General features: G+C 40.5%; 1 protein-coding gene across 2 annotated transcripts in view; it reads left to right on the top strand.

Moving 5' to 3' along the window:
* Positions 1–25147, top strand: part of FKBP5 (FKBP prolyl isomerase 5) — a 122244-nt gene that overhangs the window by 38084 nt on the left and 59013 nt on the right. Inside the window, exon 3 of one of the 2 annotated variants that reach the window (XM_027525365.1) lies at positions 12160–12285. In XM_027525365.1, coding sequence (XP_027381166.1) covers positions 12181–12285 — 105 coding nt within the window. In that variant the 5' untranslated portion in view covers positions 12160–12180. Of the gene's footprint in view, positions 1–12156; positions 12286–25147 lie in introns of both variants that reach the window. The other variant, XM_027525364.1, reaches the window with a different exon arrangement.

Below are 25147 nucleotides of genomic sequence, written 5' to 3'. Positions count from 1 at the left end.
CTGAGATCTCCAGAGTCTTGTTTTCAGTATTTAAGGACCAGGATGTTAAGGCCCTTGCACAGATGAAGGAAAGAAGACAAATACTATATATATCCTAGTGGTATAGCTGAACCTCTGGAATAAAGAAAATTTTTACCTCTTTATAGAAGAAAATGGGAGCCACCTTGTGCATTTGGGAAGGAGGGAAGCCTGCCTGTCCTAATTGATGGAACACTGCATCTGCTGTCCGCAGGCGGGGCTCTGCTTAATTTCTCTGCTCTTTGGGAGGGTGTCCAGGTTCCCTTGGGAAGAGCTGTTATAGCTGGTGTTTAGAAGGCAGTTTGCTCTTTGTTCTCTCCTTGGGACTGATCTCTTCTGCGTTCTAGTTCAGGGATACATTTTTTCTTGTTTTCAAGCTCAGAGCTTTATAAGTTTTTCTATCTCTCCAGTGCCATTTCAGAGGGAGAAAGTTGACCTTGGTCCTGTCTTTCAACATTTGCCATTTGGATGTTCTCGTGTTTTCTAGATTTTTTGTTTTGTTTTGTTTTAATACTAATTTAACTCTTTGCCTCCTACTCATTTAAGAACAGTAATTTACCCAAGTAAATGGTTAGTGACAGGAGTAACTATAAATTTGGTCTATTAACTTTGCTTTCTTCAATAATTACTGGGAAAAGTGAATTTACCAAAGCATTGTATGCATCTGAGAGAGACAATAAAGGAGGAAGCAATTTGTAGCTATCAAGTGGTAGTTCAATTTAGGATTCTTTTTCCTCTCCCATCTTTATGATTGGACATCCCGGAATCTTTGGTCTCTCTCCCTCCAGAATTGATGCAGAACGCTTCTGGAGGCTCAACTCAGAACTGTGGGATTGCACTGGAAGTGCAGAAGGTGTCCTCAATTAAGGGGAAGGTCAGAGGACTAAGGAGAGTGCAGTGGCATTACGTACTTCACGTTGCTGAGCAGTTATCACCACTCTTTTTCAGAACCTTTATATCTCCCCCAAAAGACACTCTGTATCCATTAAACCACTACTCTCTATTCTCTGCTCTCCCAGCCCCTGGTAATCTTTATTCTATTTTCTGTCTCTGTAAACTTGCCTATTCTATATACTTCATATATGTAAAATTATACAATATTTGTCCTTTTGTGTCTTATTTTACTTAGCATAACATTTTCAGGTTCCTCCACATTGTAGTATGTATCAGCATTTCATTCCTTTTTATGGCCAGATAATATTCATTTTAACATATATAATTCATACTGCACACATAGCCATATTTTGTTTATGGACACTTGGATTTTTTTCTAAGCTTTTGGCTTTTGTGCATCATGCTGCTATACCTGTTTGAGTCTCTGGTTTTACTTCTTTTGGGTACATACCCAGGAGTGGAATGGCTGAATCCTATGGTAATTTTACGTTTAATATTTTGAGGAACCACCAAACCTTTCCACAGAAGCTGCACCATTTTACATTACTACCAGCAGTGCATGAGGGTTCCGATTTCTCTACATCTTCACCAACACTTTCCCTTTTTTGATAATAACCATCCTGATGGGTGTGAAGTGCTATCTTATTGTGATTTTGATTTGCATTTCCTTTATGAATAATGATGCTGAACATCTTTTCATGTACTTATTGGTTGTTTGCATATGTTCTTGGAGGTTTCTTTTTTAAAGGAGGAAAAGTAAATGTATGAACATGTCTTAGAGTGTTTTTTGTCATCTCTCCATTCCCCACCCCAGTGTAAAGAACCGAATAACTGGAGGGACATAGGTGAATAGATACAGTGTGCGATTTCATATAGACGTATAGTCTATACATTTGGTGTTGCTTCCTGTGTGTGCACGTATATCCTGTCTTTTATATGTATGTATTGTCTATAGATAGATAAATCCTCCTGACGCTCCTCTGTGACTGGACTTGAGTGTTACTGGCCTGGGATTGAAAGTAAATGAGGGCTTTCCAGTTCATCCTTTCATGAATATTCTCAAAATTAGGATGCACTTACACTGCATTCAGTCTTAAGCCCTTCCTTGTGTTTTCTTCCTTTTGTGCTTTAGTTTTAGGAGACTAAAAACCTTTATGGCTCAGACATATGTGGTACTAAAAAATGTAATTTTCTGTGCTCCTACCAAAGTAGCCAGTTTCTCTATTCTTTTCTGCCTTCTTTGTGAAAACTCTTGCTAGACAGTAGGATAATCTTTGATACAAGATACATATATTTTAACAAAGAGAACAATGAGTAGAGTATGTAATATGCAAGGTTAATTTAGTGGAAAAACCTTTAGAATGATTTCTCACTTGGGGGAATATGACAATATAGTTAGGTAAATTGAAGTTTTCAGTGCACTGTTGATGAAATGCTCAACATAGTCTCATTTTTCTGTGCTGTCTCAGGTGTTTGCTGACCAGCACTTTGGAGAATGCATGCTTATCCATAACAGAACGAACTGTGTGTTCTCTTTCTGAGGCACTGGGCAGCAGTTTCCCCCTTTAGACAGTTCAGAACAGTAAGCTTTATCATAGATTAATATCCATAGCTACAGAGTGATTTTAAATCCAGAATAAATATAGGGTAGGGAACAAAGACACAGCTCTCTTATAAAAAAAGTGAAACTTTCTCAGTGTGTCCAGTTGGTTTTTAGGAATTATCTGTTCTTACAGCCTTTTTTTCATGTAACACTGGATCAGAGAAGTTTTTATTTGTTTTGTCTGATTCAAAAATCTGTATCAGATGGCATAACTGGAATTAAGGGTAAATACTTAGAAAGTTCAGTTTATTTATTTATTCTTCCAGATTCATCTGCCTTTGAAAGTTCAACAAAGCTTTAGTTTGGTTTTTATCTTTGTGTTTTAATTATTTGTGCTACTTCTTTTCACGTGGACTCCATACTGGTCAAAATCATTTTCAGATCATGAAGGTTATTTGTATCCCTTCAAGTGTTAGAACCAAAACTGAAGAGCAAATTCTTTTATCAACTGAGATTTGTAAAGCTTGCAAATCAATGTATACAAGTTCCCTATTTGAATTTGAGCAAGCCACTGTTTCTAAAGGGGAGGGTTAGAACCAAAAGGAAATGTTTTTTTGAATCACAGAGTTTTCATCTGAAAGTTTAGCTGAACACCAAATGACGAACATTCAGAAGAAAGGCCTTGCCTTTGGATGTGTTGCGTTCGTGCTTTCTGAATGCTTTGTTTTTAGCTGTTTGTGCTCACACAGGCCGTCAGTAATTTGAAAGTACGAGGCACACGTCATGGCACCTCATCCCTAAATGCTTCAGTATGTCTCCACTAAGAATGAGGAGATTATTCTATACAGAACCACAATACTATATCACACTCTAGAAAGCTAACATTATACAACAATGGTAAGGTAATATATAGTCTGTTTTTCCAAATTTTCCTCAAAATTTGCTTCTGTAAATTTTTGTTCCTCCTAATCCGATATCTAGCCAAGGATCACACATTGCATTTGGTAGTTGTGTCTCTTTAGTCTTTTTAAACCAGAGCAGGCCCCTTTCCTTTCTTTAAATGTTTTTTCTTTTATAACATTAACATTTTGAGGAGTCTAAGCCAGTTGTCTTGTAGAATGTTCTACACCCTACTTTTGTCTTTTCTTCTTGCCTAGTTTCAGGTTAAACATTTTTGGTAGGAATACCACTTGTATACTTCCTATTACATCACAGCAGGAGGCACAGTGATACACCAGCCTGTGTTAAAGAAGATGCAGAGTTTGGTCACGATGTAGGTTACTTGTGTGATCAGACCACTCCACTGGAAAGCCCTTTTCCTTTTTTTAAGTATAAGTAGTCTGTAGGGTCATGCTTCAAGACCCTCTGACTGTCCTGTTCCCTAATAACCTCTCACTTGATGGTTTTAACTTGTTTATTGATGTGGTTTTCCTAGGGGTTTACTGATGGATGTCAATGTATCTGTAAAGCCCGACCTCCAAAATGTTTAAAAGATCTTTTCTCCCTGTTTTTGAAGCGCTTTCTGCAAATTTCTATGCATGAGAGAAGTGTTTTGTGAGTGGTAGGTTACTGGAATTTGGGTACAAATCTTGTTCATCTAATTTTCCTGTCTTGCCCAGCATCACATACAACAACTAGGTACTTAGTTTTTGTTGTTGTTTGTTTGAGAACACTTTGTTCTGACCTTTCCCTTACCCTGAGCCAAGCATTTGGATCTTTGGTGTCTGGTATAAACTGTACTAGTAAATAAAGCAAAGGGGCTTAGCCCCTGGTTTTTGGTGTTCTCTTTGAAGATTTTTGAGTACAGCAAAGTTTGATTTGTGTCTTTGTTGACATTGAAGTAAGTTTAGGTCAACTGGAAGTGAGTTAAGATACATTTAGTTGTTTAATCATCAGTTTTATCAATAAGACATTTGTCACAAGTATAAAATAGTTCTTTTTGACTGTGTAGGCAAGAGGATCCCACAGTGACTTAGGGAACCTTAACGTCCATTATTAGCCTAATAACGAATAACTGTGGAAGTTACTAAGTCTTGACTTTTCCTGCTCAGCCACTAGAGCTGTTAGGAAATTCATCATGACAGCAGGCAGTGAGATGTTTTTTGTTTGTTGATTAGCTTTTCAGTATTTGCCTTGCATGAAAAGGTGTCTGTCATTTTAGATGATTGATGATAATAAGAGCTAGTATACTTTTAACATAAACATCATATCATTTAATCCAGAAAGTCACTCTGTGAAAGGAGATGTTACTGTTATTCTGATTACACAGGTAGAGATAAAAGGCTTGGAGAAATTAAAAGTAAACAACATCACACAGCTTGTAAGGAGCTCCAAATTCTTTGCCCTTTCTGTCTTATCAGTCTAAAAGGTAGAGGTGTTCTGGAGAATCTAAATAAGGACAAACCATGGCCCTGCTCTTAGGGATCTCTTAAATCTGGGCCTTCTGGTTCAAGATGGCAGACTAGAAGGATGTGTGCTCATCTGCAAGAACACCAAAATCCCAACTAGCTGTTCAACAACCATTTATAGGAGGACGATGTAACTGACCAAAAAAAGATATCCCATGTCCAAAGACAAAGAAGAAGCTGTAGCGTGATGGTAGGATGGGTGCAATCATGATAAAATCAAATCCCATACCTGCCAGGTGGGTGAGCTGGGGATCCAACAAAGGGACTGGGGATCCCCAGGAAATCTGACCCTGAAGGCCAGCAGTATTGGATTACAAGACCTCCACAGGACTGGGGGAAACAGAGACTCCAGTCTTGGAGGGCACAAACAAAATCTTGTGCACACCAAGGTCTAGAAGAAAGGAGCAAGTGGCTCCACAGGAGGCTGAACCAAAACTACCTGCTGGTGTTGGAGGGTGTCCTGTGCAGGCGTGGGTTGGCAGGGCCTTGCCACAGGGACGGGGGCAATGTCCCCCTTGGTGTAAGCCCTTTTGAAGGTCCCTGTTAACTGTACTATAGAGCCCAGGGCTGATTTGTCTCAGGCCAAACAACTGCCAGGGAGGGAGTGCAACCCCACTTATCAGCAGATAGTTGGACTAAAGCTTTACTGAGTAAGGCCATGCTCATCAGAGCAAGACTCAGTTTTTCCCACCACCAGTCCCTCCCATCAGGAAGCTTACACAAGCCTCTTAGCCTCCTCCATCAGAGGTCAGACAGAAGAAGCAAGAAGAACCACAGTCCCACAGCAGCTAAAACAAAAAGCACATTACAGAAAGTTCATTAGAATGAAAAAGCAGAAAGTTATGTCCCAGATGAAGGGACTAGATAAAACCCCAGAAAAACAACTAAATGAAGTGGAGATGGCAACCTTCCAGAAAAGAATTCAGAGTAGTGATAGTGAAGATAATCCAGAATCTTGGGGAAAAAATGGAGAAGATGAAGAAATGTTTTATCAAAGACCTAGAAGAACTAAGCTAGTGGAGGTGATAGAATTCCAGCTGAGCTATTTGAAATCCTAAAAGATGATGCTGTGAAAGTGCTGTACTCAATATGCCAGCAAATTTGGAAAAATCAGCAGTGGCCACAGGACTGGAAAGGGTCAGTTTTTATTCCAATCCCAAAGAAAGACAATGCCAAAGAATTTTCAAACTGCTGCACAATTGTACTTAGCTCACACACTAGCAAAGTAATGCTCAAAATTCTCCAAGCCAGGCTTCAACAGTATGTGAACCGAGAACTTCCAGATGTTCAAGCTGGATTTAGAAAAGGCAGAGGAACCAGAGATCAAATTGCCAACATCCATTGGATCATCGAAAAAGCAAGAGAGTTCCAGAAAAACATCTATTTCTGCTTTATTGACTATGCCAAAGCCTTTGACTGTGTGGATCACAACAAACTGTGGAAAATCCTTAAAAGAGATAGGAATACCAGACCACCTGACCTGCCTCCTGAGAAATCTGTATGCAGGTCAAGAAGCAATACTTAGAACTGGACATGGAACAACAGGCTGGTTCCAAATTGGGAAAGGAGTACGTCAAGGCTGTATATTGTCACCCTGCTTATTTGCAGTCATTTCAGTCCAGTCGCTCAGTCATGTCCGACTCTGCGACCCCATGACTCGCAGCATGCCAGGCCTCCCTGTCCATCACCAACTCCCAGAGTTCACCCAGACTCATGTCCATCAAGTCAGTGATGCCATCCAGCCATCTCATCCTCTGTCATCCCCTTCTCCTCCTGCCCCCAATCCCTCCCAGCATCAGTCTTTTCCAATGAGTCAACTCTTTGCATGACGTGGCCAAAGTACTGGAGTTTCAGCTTTAGCATCATTCCTTCCAAAGAAATCCCAGGGCTGATCTCCTTCAGAACGGACTGGTTGGATCTCCTTGCAGTCCAAGGGACTCTCAAGAGTCTTCTCCAACACCACAGTTGAAAAGCATCAATTCTTCGGCGCTCAGCCTTCTTCACAGTCCAATTCTCACATCCATACATGACCACAGGAAAAACCGTAGCCTTGACTAGATGGACCTTTGTTGGCAAAGTAATGTCTCTGCTTTTGAATATGCTATCTAGGTTGGTCATAACTTTCCTTCCAAGGAGTAAGCGTCTTTTAATTTCATGGCTGCAGCCACCATCTGCAGTGATTTTGGAGCCCCCCAAAATAAAGTCTGACACTGTTTCTACTGTTTCCCCATCTATTTCCCATGAAATGATGGGACTTGATAAAGGACAGAAATGGTATGGACCTAAGAGAAGCAGAAGATATTAAGAAGAGATGGCAAGAATACACAGAAGAACTGTACAAAAAAGATCTTCACAACCCAGATAATCACAATGGTGTGATCACTCACCTAGAGCCAGACATCCTGGAATGTGAAGTCAAGTGGGCCTTAAAAAGCATCACTACGAACAAAGCTAGTGGAGGTGATGGAATTCCAGTTGAGCTATTTCAAATCCTGAAAGATGATGCTGTGAAAGTGCTGCACTCAATATGCCAGCAAATTTGGAAAACTCAGCAGTGGCCACAGGACTGGAAAAGGTCAGTTTTCATCCCAATCCCAAAGAAAGGCAATGCCAAAGAATGCTCAAACTACCACACAATTGCACTCATCTCACATGCCAGTAAAGTAATGCTCAAAATTCTCCAAGTCAGGTTTCAGCAATATGTGAACCGTGAACTTCCCTGATGTTCAAGCTGGTTTTAAAAAAGGCAGAGGAACCAGAGATGAAATTGCCAACATCCGCTGGACCATGGTAAAAGCAAGAGAGTTCCAGAAAAACATCTATTTCTGCTTTATTGACTATGCCAAAGCCTTTGACTGTGTGGATCACAATAAACTGTGGAAAATTCTGAAAAAGATGGGAATTCCAGACTACCTGATCTGCCTCTTGAGAAATCTGTATGCAGGTCAGGAAGCAACAGTTAGAACTGGACATGGAACAACAGACTGGTTCCAAATAGGAAAAGGAGTACGTCAAGGCTGTATGTTGTCACCCTGCTTATTTAACTTCTGTGCAGAGTACATCATGAGAAACGCTGGACTGGAAGAAGCACAAGCTAGAATCAAGATTGCTGGGAGAAATCTCAATAACCTCAGATATGCAGATGACACCACCCTTATGGCAGAAAGTGAAGAGGAACTAAAAAGCCTCTTGATGAAAGTGAAAGTGGAGAGTGAAAAAGTTGGCTTAAAGCTCAGCATTCAGAAAATGAAGATCATGGCAGTATGTCATGGAAAATGCTGGTCTGGGTGAAGCATAAGCTGGAATCAAGATTGCTGGGAGAAATATCAGTAACCTCAGATATGCAGATGATACCACTCTTATGGCAGAAAGTGAAGAAGAACTAAAGAGCCTCTTCGTAAAGGTGAAAGAGGAGAGAGAAAAACTGGCTTAAAACTCAGCATCCAAAAAATGAAGATCATGGCATCGAGTCCCATCACTTTGTGGCAAATAGGTGGGAAAACAATGGAAACAGTGACAGACTTATTTTGGGGGGCTCCAAAATCACTGCAGATGGTAATTGCAGTCATGAAATTAAAAGATGCTTGCCCCAAGTTAGAAAAACTATGACCAACCTAGACAACATATTAAAAAATAGAGACATTACTTCACTGACAAAGGCCCTTCTAGTCAAAGCTATGGTTTTTCCGGTAGTCATGTATGGATGTGAGAATTGGACCATAAAGAAAGCTGAGTGCTGAAGACTTCATATTTTTGAACTGTGGTGTTGGAGAAGACTCTTGAGAGTCTCTTGGACTGCAGGGAAATCGAACCAGTCAATCCTAAAGGAAATCAGTCCTGAATATTCATTGGAAGGACTGATGCTGAAGCTCCAATAGTTTGGCCACATGATATGAAGAACTGACTCACTGGAAAAGACCCTGATGCTGGGAAAGATTGAAGGCAGGAGGAGAAGGGATGACAGAGGATGAGATGGTTGAATGGCATCACTGACTCCATGAATATGAGTTTGAATAAGCTCCAGGAGTTGGTGATGGACAGGAAAGCCTGACGTGCTACAGTCCATGGGGTCACAAAGAGGTGAACACAAAAGAGCAACTGAACTGAGAAGAACTAAAGAACAGACAAAAAAATAAATACACTAGAAGGAATCAATAGCAGAATACCTAAGGCAGAAGAAAGGATAAATGGCCTGGAAGACAGAATGGTGGAATCACTGCCGCAGAACAGAATATAGAAAAAAGAATGAAAAGAATTGAAGACAGCCTAAAAGATCTCTGGGACATTAAATGCACCAACATTCACTTTATAGGGGTCCCAGAAAGAGAAGAGAAAGAGAATACCTGAGAAAATATGTGAAGAGATGATAGTTGAAAACTCCTTAACATGGGGAAGGAAATAGCAGTCCAGGAAGTGGAGAGTCCCAGGCAGGATATAAATCCAAGGAGGAACACACGAAGACATAGTAATCAAACTGACAAAAATTAAAGACATAAAATATTAAAAGCAACAAGGGAAAAATGACATATAGGGGAACTCCCATCAGGCTATCAGCTGATTTTTCACCAGAAACTCTGCAAGCCAGAAGGGAATGGCACTTTAAAGTGATGAAAGAGGAAGAACCGACAACCAAGAATACTCTACCCAATAAGACTCTCCTTCAGATTTGATGGAGAAATCAAAAGCTTTCCAGACAATCAAAAGTTAAGAGAATTTAGCACCACCAAACCAGCTTTACAACAAATGCTAAAGGAACTTTTCTAGGCGGGAAACAGAAGGAAGAGACCTGCAGAAAATAAACCCAAAACAGTTAAGAAAATGGTAATGGATCTTACATATTGATAATTACCTTAAATGTAAATGGATTAAATGCACCAGACATAGATTGGCTGGGCAGGTGAGAAAATGTGCATGTATGCAATTCTACTTACCACTTTACTCTGCTTGACCACCCCCCAGATTGTATAATTATTTTATAGTGCCAGGTCAGTCATGTTTCCATTATGGCTTGCAGTTGTAATAATCTTCTATTTTTGGTCTGGCTATTGAGTGTGAAAACTGTTCTTTTTGTTTGTTTGTTTTGATTGTGAAAACTGATAAACATCTTTTACTATTGTGATTGTGCAACTCTTAATACCATTGTATTATGACTGGTCAACAGAAAAACAACAGAACTCTATATCACCAAAACTACCGTTTAATAGAAAAACCTGTAATCACTTTTTAAAATCCAGATGTATATCAGAATTATTGGAATTTTTGAAAAATAAAAATGCCCAGGTATTGCTTTTTTTCTTCAGAGCTCCAGATATGTTTCTAATGAGCAGCCATGTTTGGAAACAACTGAACTACATGATGATCTTTTACTTTTATCTCGTTTGTTCCACTTTTTCTGTTTCATATTCAGTGCTCCCATTTCATTTAGTTTGTTTTCCAGTTTTTCCATCTCTTCTTTTTTGTTTTTTGATGTTCTTTCTTAAGCCTTTATCAACTAGTAGAAAAGTTTGTATACATATATGTAAAAACAATATGTATAGTATATATATTTCAGAAAACTTAGAATTTTTGCCTAACTATAAATTTTATGACATTTTGATTCTACTTGTTTGACTTAGTATGAATAGAATGCTAGATTTCTAATTAAAAAAATAGATATGCAACAACAACAAAGGTTTACTGTATAGCACAGGGAACTATATAGTCAGTTCAGTCGCTCAGTCGTGTCCAGCTCTTTGCCACCCCATGAATTGCAGCACTCCAGGCCTCCCTGTCCATCACCAACTCCCGGAGTTCACTCAAACTCATGTCCATCGAGTCCATGATGCCATCCGCCCTTCTCATCCTCTGTTGTCCCCTTTTCCTCCTGCCCCCAGTGCCTTCCAGCATCAGAGTCTTTTCCAATGAGTCAACTCTTCACATCAGGTGGCCAAAATACTGGAGTTTCAGCTTCAGCATCAGTCCTTCCAATGAACACCCAGGACTGATCTCCTTTAGAATGGACTGGTTGGATCTCCTTGCAATCCAAGGGACTCTCAAGAGTCTTCCCAACACCACAGTTCAAAAGCATCAATTCTCCGGTGCTCAGCTTTCTTCACAGTCCAACTCTCACATCACAGTCCAACTCTCACAGTCCAACTCTTCACAGTCCAACTCTCACCAGTAGAAAAACATGACCATAGCCTTGGCTAGACGGACCTTTGTTGGCAAAGTAATGTCTCTGCTTTTTAATATGCTATCTAGGTTGGTCATAACAGTCAGTGTCTAGTAATAACCTATAATGGAAAATAATTTCAAAAATAATATATGTGTATATGTATAACTGAATCACCTTGTGTACCTGAAACACTGTGTGTCTTCTTATGAATATATTATAGAATGCAAATCAATGGAAGAGCTAAGAAAGTAAAGGGCAGACAACTGCAAAATAGAAGGTTAAAGTTGGTACAATGAAGGTAGCATTTGAGGGAAGGTACAATGAAGGGAAGAATGGGAAAGAAAAAGAATGCCCAAAGTATGGAGATGGGAAAGCACAGGACTTGTTGCAGGAGAAGCCTGGTCTGGTTTGGCTAGAGCGTGAGCCACATATGAGAAAGTAAAGAAAGTACTGGAGGCTCGACCTGAAACATAGGTTAAGGTCATGTTGTGGAAGGCGTTGAGTGCCATGGTAGAGAAGAACATCATTCTGTAGGAAAATTTGAGCAGGAAATGAAAAATGTGGCTCTACAAAAGAACCAATAATCGTCATGATAAATGTTTACATTTTTCGGTTATGACTTTGCGCTCATCCCTTAACATTTGTTATCTCCTTAATGCCTCATAGTAACTATGAACTATGGACATGGAACTGAGGCTCAGACTGGGGTCTATCATTTTCTAAAGTCTTGTCCTATTTTCCACTGTGATAGATTGCTGTTTCTTTTATCAGATCACCTGATAAGTTCTTAATTCTCTGTCAAGAATATGGTTGTAGGAAAAGGACATTTTCAAGTTCTGAAAGGACTACTTCTCAATGTGTAATCATACTAAGGAATATAATCACTGCCAAGCCTGACTTGTGCTGCTCTCTAATTTGGGACCAGAGCTAGATGGGAAATTGAAGATTTGGATGATGTTTTATTTACATGCCTCATGACGTCAGTACATGCTCATAGCAAACGTTTTTATTTTCCTTTTTGGTGTTTAACCTTATTGGCCCTATGTAAATCTTGGGTCAGGTAAAGCTCTGTTTCTAGGGGCATTTTAAGATACATAATGAAGTGATACATCTCCTAGCTAAAATTTGTTTCTTCTCAGCAGGTTTTCTACTTTTAAAAGACAATGACTACTGATGAAGCTGCCAAGAACAATGGAGAAAGCCCTGCAGCAGCTGTTGCTGAACAGGGAGAGGATATTACCTCCAAAAAAGATAGAGGAGTATTAAAGGTGAGGCCATGACATGTAAGGAAATTTGCTATCTGGAAAGATTGTTAATAAAAATCTTTTTTTGTTTTTGGCTGGAGGTGTAGATGGATTGGGGCTTCCCAAGTGGTGCAGTTGTAAAGAATTTGCCTGACCATGCAGGAGACGGAAGAGACGTGGGTTCCATCTCTGGGTTCGGAAGATCCCCTGGAGGGGGAAATGGCAACCCACTCCAGTATTCTTGCCTAGAGAATCCCATGGACAGAGGAGTCTGGTGGACTACAGTCCATGGGATTGCAAAGAGTCAAACATGACTGAGCAACTGAGCATTGAGATGGATTATGTTTATTGAGGCTTACCAAGTACCAAACGCTACAGCTAAATTCTCATTTGGTCTTTATAACTGCAGGTTTATTTTTAATCCCAGATTACAGATAGTAAAGCTGAGGGCCAGCTATGTAAATTAACTTGCCCCAAATCATATATCTCAGTAAATGCAGGTCTGAGGATTTATGTTATGTCTGACTCCAAAAAGACTGTCTCTCTCTATTCTCACCAGAGTATAAATGGGCAATTATTTTAATATTTAAGTATATTAAAGCTGCTGCTGCTAAGTCACCTCAGTCGTGTCCAACTCTGTGTGACCCCATAGACGGCAGCCCAGCAGGCTGCCCCGTCCCTGGGATTCTCCAGGCAAGAACACTGGAGTGGGTTGCCATTTCCCTCTCCAATGCATGAAAGTGAAAAGTGAAAGTAAAGTCGATCAGTCATGTCCGACTCTTAGCGACCCCATGGACTGCAGCCTACCAGGCTCCTCTCTCTGTGGGATTTTCCAGGCAAGAGTACTGGAGTGGGGTGCCATTGCCTTCTCCAATATTAAAACTAGTTAATGACAATTTAAAAAAAAACTTTCTTAAAGGAAAAAAAAGTTGACTTGAAAAGTTCAAAAGGATTTGTTTTTTACATAGAGTTCCTGTGTGTAATGAAAACATTTTTTTGAGGTTTAATCAGAGAATGTATCTCACTTTTGAATTAGTGTTCCTCCTTAAAAACACTTTTTTCACTCTGTAACTATGTTTACAAGTGGTTTTTTTTTAAACCTCACAGAGGTCTTTTGAGACAGAGCACATTTGATTCTTCCATTTATATATGGAAGATATATGTGTTGTTATTCCATATAATAGAGAGGTTAAATGGCTTTAGTCATAGTAAGTTCTTTTTTCTCCTACACTGTTGTGATGTATTCAGGTTTTGTAAGGTTAATTTTTTTGCTGAAAAGATTGAACTATTTAAATATTATCAGTAAGCTGAGTTTTAATATAACCTATGTTATCAGTAGCAAATGAGATTTTTTCTTTTAGTTTGTTTTGGCTAATCTTGCTTACGTGAAAGCTTTCTTCACATATTCACAAACATCAATCTCTTCTGAATATACATGTTTTACTATTTGCTTGCTATATGCTAAGCCAAAGTTTGAAGACCTGTAAAATAAAGACTTTAGCATTATAGATGTGTACCATGCTATCTTCATTCAGAGGGCTTTCAACCTTGTAGCTCTGTGAATTCAGTTCAGTTCAGTTCAGTTGCTCAGTCGTGTCCGACTCTTTGCTGCCCCATGAATCGCAGCACGCCAGGCCTCCCTGTCCAACACCAACTCCCAGAGTTCATTCAGACTCACGTCCATCGAGTCAGTGATGCCATCCGCCCATCTCATCCTCTGTCGCCCGCTTTTCCTCCTGCACCCAATCCCTCCCAGCATCAGTCTTTTCCAATGAGTCAACTCTTCGCATGAGGTGGCCAAAGGACTGGAGTTGCGGCTTCAGCATCATTCCTTCCGAAGAAATCCCAGGGCTGATCTTCAGAACGGACTGGTTGGATCTCCTTGCAGTCCAAGGGACTCTCAAGAGTCTTCTCCAACACCACAGTTCAAAACCATCAATTCTTCGGTGCTCAGCTTTCTTCACAGTCCAACTCTCACATCCATACGTGACCACTAGAAAAACCATAGCCTTGACTAGATGGACCTTTGTTGGCACAGTAATGTCTCTGCTTTTCAATATGCTATCTAGGTTGGTCATAACTTTCCTTCCAAGGAAGAAGCGTCTTTTAATTTCATGGCTGCAGTCACCATCTGCTGTGATTTTTGAGCCCCCCCAAAATAAAGTCTGACACTGTTTCCACTGTTTCCCCATCTATTTCCCATGAAATGATGGGACCAGATGCCATGATCTTTGTTTTCTGAATGTTGAGCTTTAAGCCAACTTTTTCACTCTCCACTTTCACTTTCACAAGAGACTTTTTAGTTCTTCTTCACTTTCTGCCATAAGGGTGGTGTCATCTGCATATCTGAGGTTATTAATATTTCTCCTGGCAATCTTGATTCCAGCTTGTGCTTCTTCCAGCCCAGTGTTTCTCATGATGTACTCTGCATAGAAGTTAAATAAGCAGGGTGACAATATACAGCCTTGATGTACTCCTTTTCCTATTTGGAACCAGTGTGTTGTTCCATGTCCAGTTCTAACTCTTGCTTCCTGACCTGCATACAGGTTTCTCAAGAGGCAGGTCATGTGGTCTGGTATTCCCATCTCTTTCAGAATTTTCTACAGTTTATTGTGATCCGTAGAGTCAAAGGCTTTGGCATAGTCAATAAAGCAGAAATAGATGTTTTTCTGGAGCTCTCTTGCTTTTTCGATGATCCAGCAGATGTTGGCAATTTGATCTCTGGTTCCTCTGCCTTTTCTAAAACTGGCTTGAACATCTGGAAGTTCACGGTTCACATATTGCTGAAGCCTGGCTTGGAGAATTTTGAGCATTACTTTACCAGCGTGTGAGATGAGTGCAATTGTGCAGTAGTTTGAGCATTCTTTGGCATTGCCTTTCTTTGGGATCGGAATGAAAACTGACCTTTTCCAGTCCTGTGGCCACTGCTGAGTTTTCCAAATTTGCTGGCATATTGACTGCAGCACTTTCACAGCATCATCTTTCAGGATTTGGAATAGCGCCACTGAAATTCTATCACCTCCACTAGCTTTGTTCGTAATGATGCTTTCTAAGGCCCACCTGACTTCACATTCCAGGATGTCTGGCTCTAGGTCAGTGATCACACCATCGTGATTATCTTGGTCATAAAGATCTTTTTTGTACAGTTCTTCTGTGTATTCTTGCCACCTCTTCTTAATATCTTTTGCTTCTGTTAGGTCCATAGCGTTTCTGTCGTTTATTGTGGCCATCTTTGCATGAAGTGTTCCCTTGGTACATTTGGTTCCCTCTAATTTTCTTAAAGAGATCTCTAGTCTTTACTATTCTGTTGTTTTCCTCTATTTCTTTGCATTGATCACTGAGGAAGCCTTTCTTATCTCTTCTTGCTATTCTTTGGAACTCTGCATTCAGATGCTTATGTCTTTGCTTTTCTCCTTTGCTTTTTGGTTCTCTTCTTTTCACAGGTATTTGTAAGGCCTCCCCAGACAGCCATTTTGCTTTTTTGCATTTCTTTTCCATGGGGATGGTCTTGATCCCTGTCTCCTGTACAATGTCACGAACCTCTGTTCATAGTTCATCAGGCACTCTATCAGATCTAGGCCCTTAAATCTATTTCTCACTTCCACTGTATAATCATAAGGGATTTGATTTAGGTCATACCTGAATGGTCTAGTGGTTTTCCTTACTTTCTTCCATTTCAATCTGAATTTGCCTGTAAGAAGTTCATGATCTGAGCCACAGTCAACTCCTGGTCTTGTTTTTGTTGACTGTATAGAGCTTCTCCATCTTTGGCTGAAAAGAATATAATTAGTCTGATTTCGGTGTTGACCATCTGGTGATGTTCATGTGTAGAGTCTTCTCTTGTGTTGTTGGAAGAGGGTGTTTGCTATGACCAGTGCATTTTCTTGGCAAAACTCTATTAGCCTTTGCCCTGCTTCATTCTGTACTCCAAGGCCAAATTTGCCTGTTACTCCGGGTGTTTCTTGACTTCCTACTTTTGCATTCCAGTCCCCTATAATGAAAAGGACATCTTTTTTGGGTGTTAGTTCTAAAAGGTCTTGTAGGTCTTCCTAGAACTGTTCAACTTCAGCTTCTTCAGTGTTACTTGTTGGGGCATAGACTTGGATTACTGTGGTATTGAATGGTTTGCCTTGGAAACGAACAGAGATCATTCTGTCATTTTTGAAATTACATCCAAGTACTGCATTTCGGAGTCTTTTGTTGACCATGATGTGTGAATTACTCATCCCAAACTCCAGAATGCCTCTCAAGACCATGGAAATTCTGCAGGTTGTTATCTTCTGCTCTTTTATCTTTTCAGAGCACTGGTGCAGAGAACAACTTGCCTCAGGCCCTGCTTTGTTCTAGGGAGTAAATCCAATAAGATTTTTAGGCCTGTAAGAAACATTTTGAGATTGTAAACCCTTTAAATCTTACCATCTATCACTGTCTAAAGCCTCAGGTTTCACCATAGGGCTTTTGGTTAAGATTAAATAGGTCTGTGGACTTCCCTAATAGTCCAGTGGTTAAGACACCAGACTACTGCAGGAGCACAGGTTCGATCCCTGGTCAGGGAACTCAGGTCTTGCATGCTGTGCAGCACGGCCAAAAAATCAGTTCAGTTCAGTTGCTCAGTCGTGTCTGACTCTTTGTGACCCCATGGACTGCAGCATGCCAGGCTTCCCTGTCCATCACCAGCATCCGGAGCTTACTCAAACTCATGTCCATCTAGTCAGTGATGCCATGCGGCTGTCTCATCCTCTTTCGTCACCTTCTCTGCCCGCCTTTGATCTTTCCCAGCATCAGGCTTTCTTTTCAGTGAGTCAGTTCTTCGTGTCAGGTGGCCAAAGAGTTGGAGTTTCAGCCTCAGCATCAGTCCTTCCAATGAATATTCTGGACTGATTTCCTTTAGGATCGACTGGTTGGATCTCCTTGCAGTCTGATGGACTCAACAGAGTATTCAGCACTACAGTTCAAAAGCATCAGTTCTTCAGTGCTCAGCTTTCTTTATAGTCCAACTCTCACATCCATACATGACTACTGGAAAAATTATAGCATTGACCATTCTCACCTTTGTCGGCAAAGTAATTTCTCTGCTTTTTTAATATGCTGTCTGTGTATAGACAGCATATTAAAGGAGTAAGTGTCTCTTAATTTCATGTCTACAGTCACCATGTGCAGTGATTTTGGAGCCCCCCAAAAAAGTCTGCACTGTTTCCCCAACTATTTGTCATGAAGTGATGGGATCGGAAACCGTGATCTTAGTTTTCTGAATGTTGAGTTTTAAGCCAACTTTTTCACTCTCCTCTTTTATTTTCATCAAGAGACTCTTTAGTTCTTCTTCGCTTTCTGCCATAAGGGTGGTGTCATCTGCATATCTGAGGTTATTGGTATTTCTCCCAGCAATCTTGATTCCAGCTTGTGCTTCATCCAGCTCAGCATTTTGCATGATGTACTCTGCATATGTTAAATAAGCAGGGTGACAATGTACAACCTTGATGTACTCCTTTCCCAATTTTGAACCAGTCTGTTTTTCCATGTCCAGTTCTAAGTGTTGCTTCTTGACCTGCATACAGATTTCTCAGGAGGCAGGTCAAGTGGTCTGGTATTCCCATCTCTTTTAAGGATTTTCCACAGTTTGTTGTGATTCACACAGTCAAAGGCTTTGGCGTAGTCAATAAAGCAGAAGTAGATGTTTTTCTGGAACTCTCTTGCTTTTTTGACTGATCCAGCAGATGTTGGCAATTTGACCTCTGGTTCTCTGCATTTTCTAAATCCAGCTTGAACATCTGGAAGTTCACAGTTCGCGTACTGCTGAAGCCTGGCTTGGAGAGTTTTGAGCAGTACCTTGCTAGCATGTGAGATGAGTGCAAATTGTGCGGTAGTTTGAGCATTCTTTGGCATTGCCTTTCTTTGGGATTGAAATGAAAACTGACCTTTTCCAGTCCTGTGGCCACTGCTGAGTTTTCCAAATTTGCTGGCATATTGAGTGCAGCACTTTCACAGTGTCATCTTTCAGGATTTGAAAGAGCTCAGCTGGAATTCCATTACCCCCACTAGCTTTGTTCATAGTGAAGCTTCCTAAGGGCCGCTTGACTTTGCATTCCAGGATGTCTGGCTCTAGGTAAGTGATGACACCATCGTGGTTATCTGGGTCATGAAGATCTTTTTTGTATAGTTCTTCTGTGTATTCTTGCTACCTCTTCTTAATATCTGCTGCTTCTATTAGGTCCATACGATTTCTGTCCTTTATTGTGCCCATCTTTGCATGAAATGCTCCCTTGGTATCTCTAATTTTTTTGAGGAGCTCGCTAGTCTTTCTCATTCTGTTGTTTTCCTGTTTCTTTGCATTGATCACTGAGGAAGACTTTCTTATCTCTCCTTGCTATTCTTTGGAACACTGCATTCAAATTAGTATATCTTTCCTCTTCTCCTTTACCGTTAGCTTCTTTTCTCAACTATTTGTACGGCCTCCTCAGACATCCATTTTGCCTTTTTGCGTTTCTTTTTCTTGGGGTTGGTCTTGATCACTGCCTGTTATCAATGTCATGAACCTCCATCCATAGTTCTTCAGGCACTGTATCAGATCTGATCCCTTTAATCTATTTGTCACTTCCACGGTATAATCATAAGGGATTCTACAAACTAAGATGGTGGAGTAGAAAGACGTGAACTCATCATCTTCTGCTAGAACTCCAAAATTACAACTCGCTACTGAACAGCTGTCAACAGGAGAGTATTGAATCCCACCAAAAAAAGATACTCCATGTGCAAGGGCAGAGGGCAAGATGGTAGGAGGGGTGAAATTGTGTTTAAACTTAAACCCCATACCTGTCAGAGACACTCGGAGGTCTCAGACAAGCCTTGTATGCACCAGGACCCAGAGACCCCCACAGAGACTGAGCCAGAACTGTGTTTGAGTGTCTCCTGTGGAGGTATGGGTCAGCAGTGGACTGGGGCAGGGGCTCTAAGTGCAGTAGACTTGGGAATGGCATAAGCCCTCTTGGAGGAGGTCACCATTAATCCCACCGTAGAGCTGCCAGAACTTACACAGGACTGGGGAAACAGACTCCTGGGGGGCACAAACAAGACCTTGTGCACACCAGGACCCAGGAGAAAGGAGCAGTGACCCCACAAGAGAGTGACCCAGAGTTGCCTGTGAGTGTCCAGGAGTCTCTGATGGAGGCGTGGGTCGGTGGTAGCCTACTGCAGGGTTTAGGGCACTGACTGCAGCAGTGCGTGGACCTTTCGAAGGAGGTCACCATTATCTTCATTACCTCCTCCATAGTTTGGCCTCAAATCAAACAACAGGGAAGGAACACAGCCCTCATCAACAGAAAATTGGATTGAAGATTTACTGAGCATGGCCCTGTCCATCAGAAGAAGACCCAGTTTCACCCTCAGCCTGTCTCTCCCGTCAGGAAGCTTCCATAAGCTGCTTTTCCTTCTCCATCAGAGGGCTGACAGACTGAAAACCACAATCACAGAAAACTAACCAATCTGATCACATGGACCACACCCTTGTCTAACTCGGTGAAGCCATGAGCCATGCCATGGAGGGCAACCCAGGACGGATGGGTCTTGGTGGAGAGTTCTGACAAAAGATGGTCCACTGGAGAAGAGAATGGCAAACCACTTCAGTATTCTTGCCTTGAGAACCATATGAACAGTATGAAAAGGCAAAAAGAAAGGACACTGAAAGATGAACTCCCCAGGTCAGTAGGTGCCCAATATGCTACTGCAGATCAGTGGAGAAATAACTCCAGAAAGAATGAAGAGACGGAGCTAAAGCGAAAACAGTACCCAGTTGTGGATGTGTCCTGTGATGGAAGTAAAGTCCAATGCTGTAAAGAGCAATATGCTTAGGAACCTGGAATGTTAGGTCCCTGAATCAAGGCAAATTGGAAGTGGTCAAACAGGAGATGGCAAGAGTGAACATTGGACATTTTAGCGATTGGCGAACTACAATGAACTAGAATGGGTGAATTTAACTCAGATGACCATTATATCTACTACTGTGGGCAAGAATCCCTTAAAGAAATGGAATAGCCCTGATAGTCAACAAAAGAGTCCAAAATTCAGTACTTGGATGCAATCTCAAAAACAACAGCATGATCTCTGTCCATTTCCAAGGCAAACCATTCAATATCACAGTAATCCAAGTCTGTGCCCTGACCAGTAATGCTGAAGAAGCTGAAGTTGAACGGTTCTATGAAGACCTACAAGACCTTCTAGAACTAATACCCCAAAAAGATGTCCTTTTCATTATAGGGGACTGGAATGCAAAAGTAGAAAGTCAAGAAACACCTGGAGTAACAGGCAAATTTGGCCTTGGAGTACAAAACAAAGCACGTCAAAGGCTAACAGAGTTTTGCCAGGAGAATGCACTGGTCATAGCAAACACCCTCTTCCAACAACACAAGAGAAGACTCTACACATGGACATCACCAGATGGTCAGTACCGAAATCAGATTGATTATATTCTTTGCAACCAAAGATGGAGAAGCTCTGTACAGTCAGCAAAAACAAAATTGGGAGCTGACTGTGGCTCAGATCATGAACTCCTTATTGCCAAATTCAGACTTAAATTGAAGAAAGTGGGGAGAACCACTAGACCATTCAGGTATGACCTAAATCAAATCCCTTACGATTATACAGTGGCCAAAAAACAGAGAAGAAAAAAAGAAGATTCAGATCAGATCAGTCGCTCAGTCGTGTCCGACTCTTTGCGACCCCATGAATCGCAGCACGCCAGGCCTCCCTGTCCATCACCAACTCCCGGAGTTCACTCAGACTCACAGCCATCGAGTCACTGATGCCATCCAGCCATCTCATCCTCTGTCGTCCCCTTCTCCTCCTGCCCCCAATCCCTCCCAGCATCAGAGTCTTTTCCAATGAGTCAACTCTTCGCATGAGGTGGCCAAAAGACTGGAGTTTCAGCTTTAGCATCATTCCTTCCAAAGAACACCCAGGGCTGATCTTCTTCAGAATGGCCTGGTTGGATCTCCTTGCAGTCCAAGGGACTCTCAAGAGTCTTCTCCAACACCACAGTTCAAAAGCATCAGTTCTTCAGCGCTCAGCTTTCTTCACAGTCCAACTCTCACATCCATACATGACCACTGGAAAAACCATAGCCTTGACTAGACGGACCTTTGTTGGCTAAGTAATGTCTCTGCTTTTGAATATGCTATCTAGGTTGGTCATAACTTTCCTTCCAAGGAGTAAGTGCCTTTTAATTTCATGGCTGCAGTCACCATCTGCAGTGATTTTGGAGCCCCCAAAAATAAAGTCTGACACTGTTTCCACTGCTTCCCCATCTATTTCCCATGAAGTGATGGGACCGGATGCCATGATCTTTGTTTTCTGAATGTTGAGCTTTACGCCAACTTTTTCACTCTCCACTTTCACTTTCATCAAGAGGCTTTTGAGTTCCTCTTCACTTTCTGCCATAAGGGTGGTGTCATCTGCATATCTGAGGTTATTGAGATTTCTCCCGGCAATCTTGATTCCGGCTTGTGTTTCTTCCAGCCCAGTGTTTCTCATGATGTACCCTGCATATAAGTTAAATAAGCAGGGTGACAATATACAGCCTTGACGTAATCCCTTTTCCTATTTGGAACCAGTGTATTGTTCCATGTCCAGTTCTAACTCTTGCTTCCTGACCTGCATACAAATTTCTCAAGAGGCAGATCAGGTGTTCTGGTATTCCCATCTCTTTCAGAATTTTCCACAGTTTATTGTGATCCACACAGTCAAAGGCTTTAGCATAGGCAATAAAGCAGAAATAGATGTTTTTCTGGAACTCTCTTGCTTTTCCCAAGAAGATTAAATAGGTCTATTAACTGCCATGACCTAGGGCAATTTAGTAACATATCTGTGAGAAGTTTCCTCATTTGTAAAATTTGAATAATAATACTGCCTATCTCATAGAATTAAGATTATATAAAGCATTTAATACAGTGCCATGTTTGTAATTGTCTCTTATTAACATATATATATATTTTTTTTTTTTTTTTTTTTTTTTAAGACCAATGCAGATCTTGGAAGTCAGTCAGAAACTAACCCAGTAATATAAAATTTCTTTATGGAGCTTACATTTTTAAACTGAATTGAGATTAGGTTGTTTTCTTAAGACAACTCCAGATTTAGGCACTAAACTCAGCTTGTTGGGGAAACCTGAAGTAATACCACAGTATTACTGTGCATGTGAACAGCGTTGACTCCCTGGGTGCCCTTCACTCCATCAGCCCAGTTACTTGGTTATAGTCCTAGAAATGCAGATGCCCTCCAGGGGCAGCCGAGGCTCCCCAGTACCACATGCAGTTCATGAACATGAGCTCTTTCAGAATATTGTGAGGTTTCTCTTAGATTAACATTTTTGGAAACATTTTTTCCTCTTGAGCCCTAGAAGGGCAGTAATGGTTCTCCTGTTTTTTTTTTTTAAATTAGCTTTTTAGTTTTTAAATTATAACTATTTTTTCCCAGCTGTATTGAGATGAAATATAACATTATGTAAGTTTAAGGTGTATAATGTGATGATTTGATACATTTAAATGTTTCGAAATGACTACCACAAAAGGTTTAGTTCACCCCTTCATCACCTCAGATAATTATCATTTCTTTTTTGTGGTGAGAACATTTAAGATCTATTCTCTTAGCAGTTCTCAAGTATATAATACACTGTTGTTAATTACAGTCACCATTCTGTACATTAGATCTTGAGAATTTAATTCATGTTATGACTTGGAAGTTTGTACCCTTTGACCACCATCTCCTCATGGCAACCTTTTCCTCTGGCAACCATCATTCTGCTCTTTGTTTCTGTGAATTTAGCTTTTTTAGATTTCACATACATGTGGTATCACACCATTTATGTGTTTCTCTGACTTACTTCACTTAGCATAATGTCCTCAAAGTACATCCATGTTGTCACAAATGGTATGGTTTCCTTCTTTCTTGTGAGTGAACAATATTCTGTTATACATATCTATGGGTTTCCCTGGTGGCTCAGAAGGTAAAGCATCTGCCTGCAATGCAGGAGATCCAGGTTTGATCCCTGTGTTGGGAAGATCCCCTGGAGAAGCTAACCAGCTAACCTGCCTCAGAATTTTGGCCTGGGAAACCCATGGACAGAAGAGCCTGGAGGGCTACAGTCTGTGGGGTCAGACACAACTGAGCGACTAACACTACACAGTACATATATATACCACATCCCTATTCAGTATTTCTTTGAGATAATAATTTCATTTCCTTTGGATTTATACCCAGAAGTGGAATTGTTGGACCATATGGTAGTTCTAGTTTTAATTTTTTGAGGAAAGTTCATACCATTCTCCGTAGTGGCTGTCCCAGTTTACATCCCTATCAGTAGTGCACAAGGGTTTCCTTTTCTCCAAATCCTTATTAACAGTTGTTATTTGTTGATTTTTTTTTGTAATAACCATGAGTTCCGTATATATTTTGGATATCAAATATATGGTTTGTGGATATTTTCTACCACCCCATAGGTTGCCTTTTCATTTTGGTGATTGTTTCTTTTGCTGTGCAGAACCTTTTTAGTTTGATATTCTACCTATTTATTTTTGTTGCTTGTGCTTTTGGTGTCATATCCAAAAAAATTGCTGCCAGGATTAATGTCAAGGAGGTTTTCCCCTTGTTTTCCTTCACATGTTTTGTATAGTTTCAAATCTTATGTTTTAAGTCTGTTGTTGATTTTGAGTTAGGTTTTGTGAGTGGTGTAAGATAGGGGTCCAGTTTTATTCTTCATGGGGTTATCCAGTTTTCCTTGGCACTTTTTATTGAAGAGATTATCTGTTCCTCATTGAGTATTCTTGGCTCCCTTGTCAAATAGGAGTTAACTGTGTATGCTGAGGTTTATTTTTGGGTTCTTGATTCTGTTCCATTGGTCCATGTGTCTGTTTTTATTACTGTAGCTTTGTAATATAGTTTGAAATCAGGAAATATGATGCCTCCAGCTTTTTTCTTGGGATTGCTTTGGCTATTTTGGGCCTTTCATGGGCCTGTTCTTCTATTTCTGTGAAAAATACCATGGGAAAGTTGATATGGCTTGCATTGAGTCTGTAGTTGTCTTTCAGTGGTATGGACATTTTAGCGTTTTTAATTCTCCTCATTCATGAACATAGGCTGCCTTTTCCATTTATGTGTGTCTTCTTCAGTTCCTTCCATTAGAATCATGCAGTTTTCAGTGTACAAATCTTCTGCCTTCTTGATTAACTTTATTCCTAACTGTTTGATAGTTTTTGATGCTATTTGAATGAGAGTTTTATTGAGGTAGAATTTAACAGTTTATTAGTTTCAGGTGTGCAACATGATGATTTGACATTGGTATATATTATGAAATGGTCACCACAGTAACTCTAGTTAATATTTGTCACCACACATAGTTTAAAAAATTTTTTTGTGATGAGAACTTTTTAGATCTATTTTCTTAGCAGCTTTCAAGTAGGCATTACAATATTATTAACTGTCACACCCTGCTGTACGTTACATACATGGCTTACTTATTTTGTATCTTTCGACTCCCTTTACCCATTTCTCCCACCCTCCCCTCAAACTCTGACCTCTGGCAACCACCAGTCTGTTTCTGCTCTGTATATGTGTAAATTTGGTTGTTGTTTTTTTTTTTCTTTTTGGATTCCATATGTAAGTGAGGTCATACGGTATTTGTTTTTCTGTGTCTGACCTATCTCACTTAGCATAATGTCCTCAAGGTCCATCCATATTACAAACGGCAAGATTTAATTATTTTTTATGACAGAATAATAATCCATTGTGTGTGTATACAAACATATATATATATATTTAATATTTATTTATTTGGCTGTGCTGAGACTTAGTTGTGGCATGCGAGATCTTGTTCTCTGACCAGGGATTGAACCCCTTTTCC

This window comes from Bos indicus x Bos taurus, chromosome 23 (genome assembly GCF_003369695.1).
Source record: "Bos indicus x Bos taurus breed Angus x Brahman F1 hybrid chromosome 23, Bos_hybrid_MaternalHap_v2.0, whole genome shotgun sequence".
In the NCBI taxonomy this organism is placed as follows: Eukaryota; Metazoa; Chordata; class Mammalia; order Artiodactyla; family Bovidae; genus Bos; species Bos indicus x Bos taurus.
The sequence above is the reverse complement of the archived record's forward strand: the minus strand, read 5'-3'. Positions and strand labels throughout refer to the sequence as shown.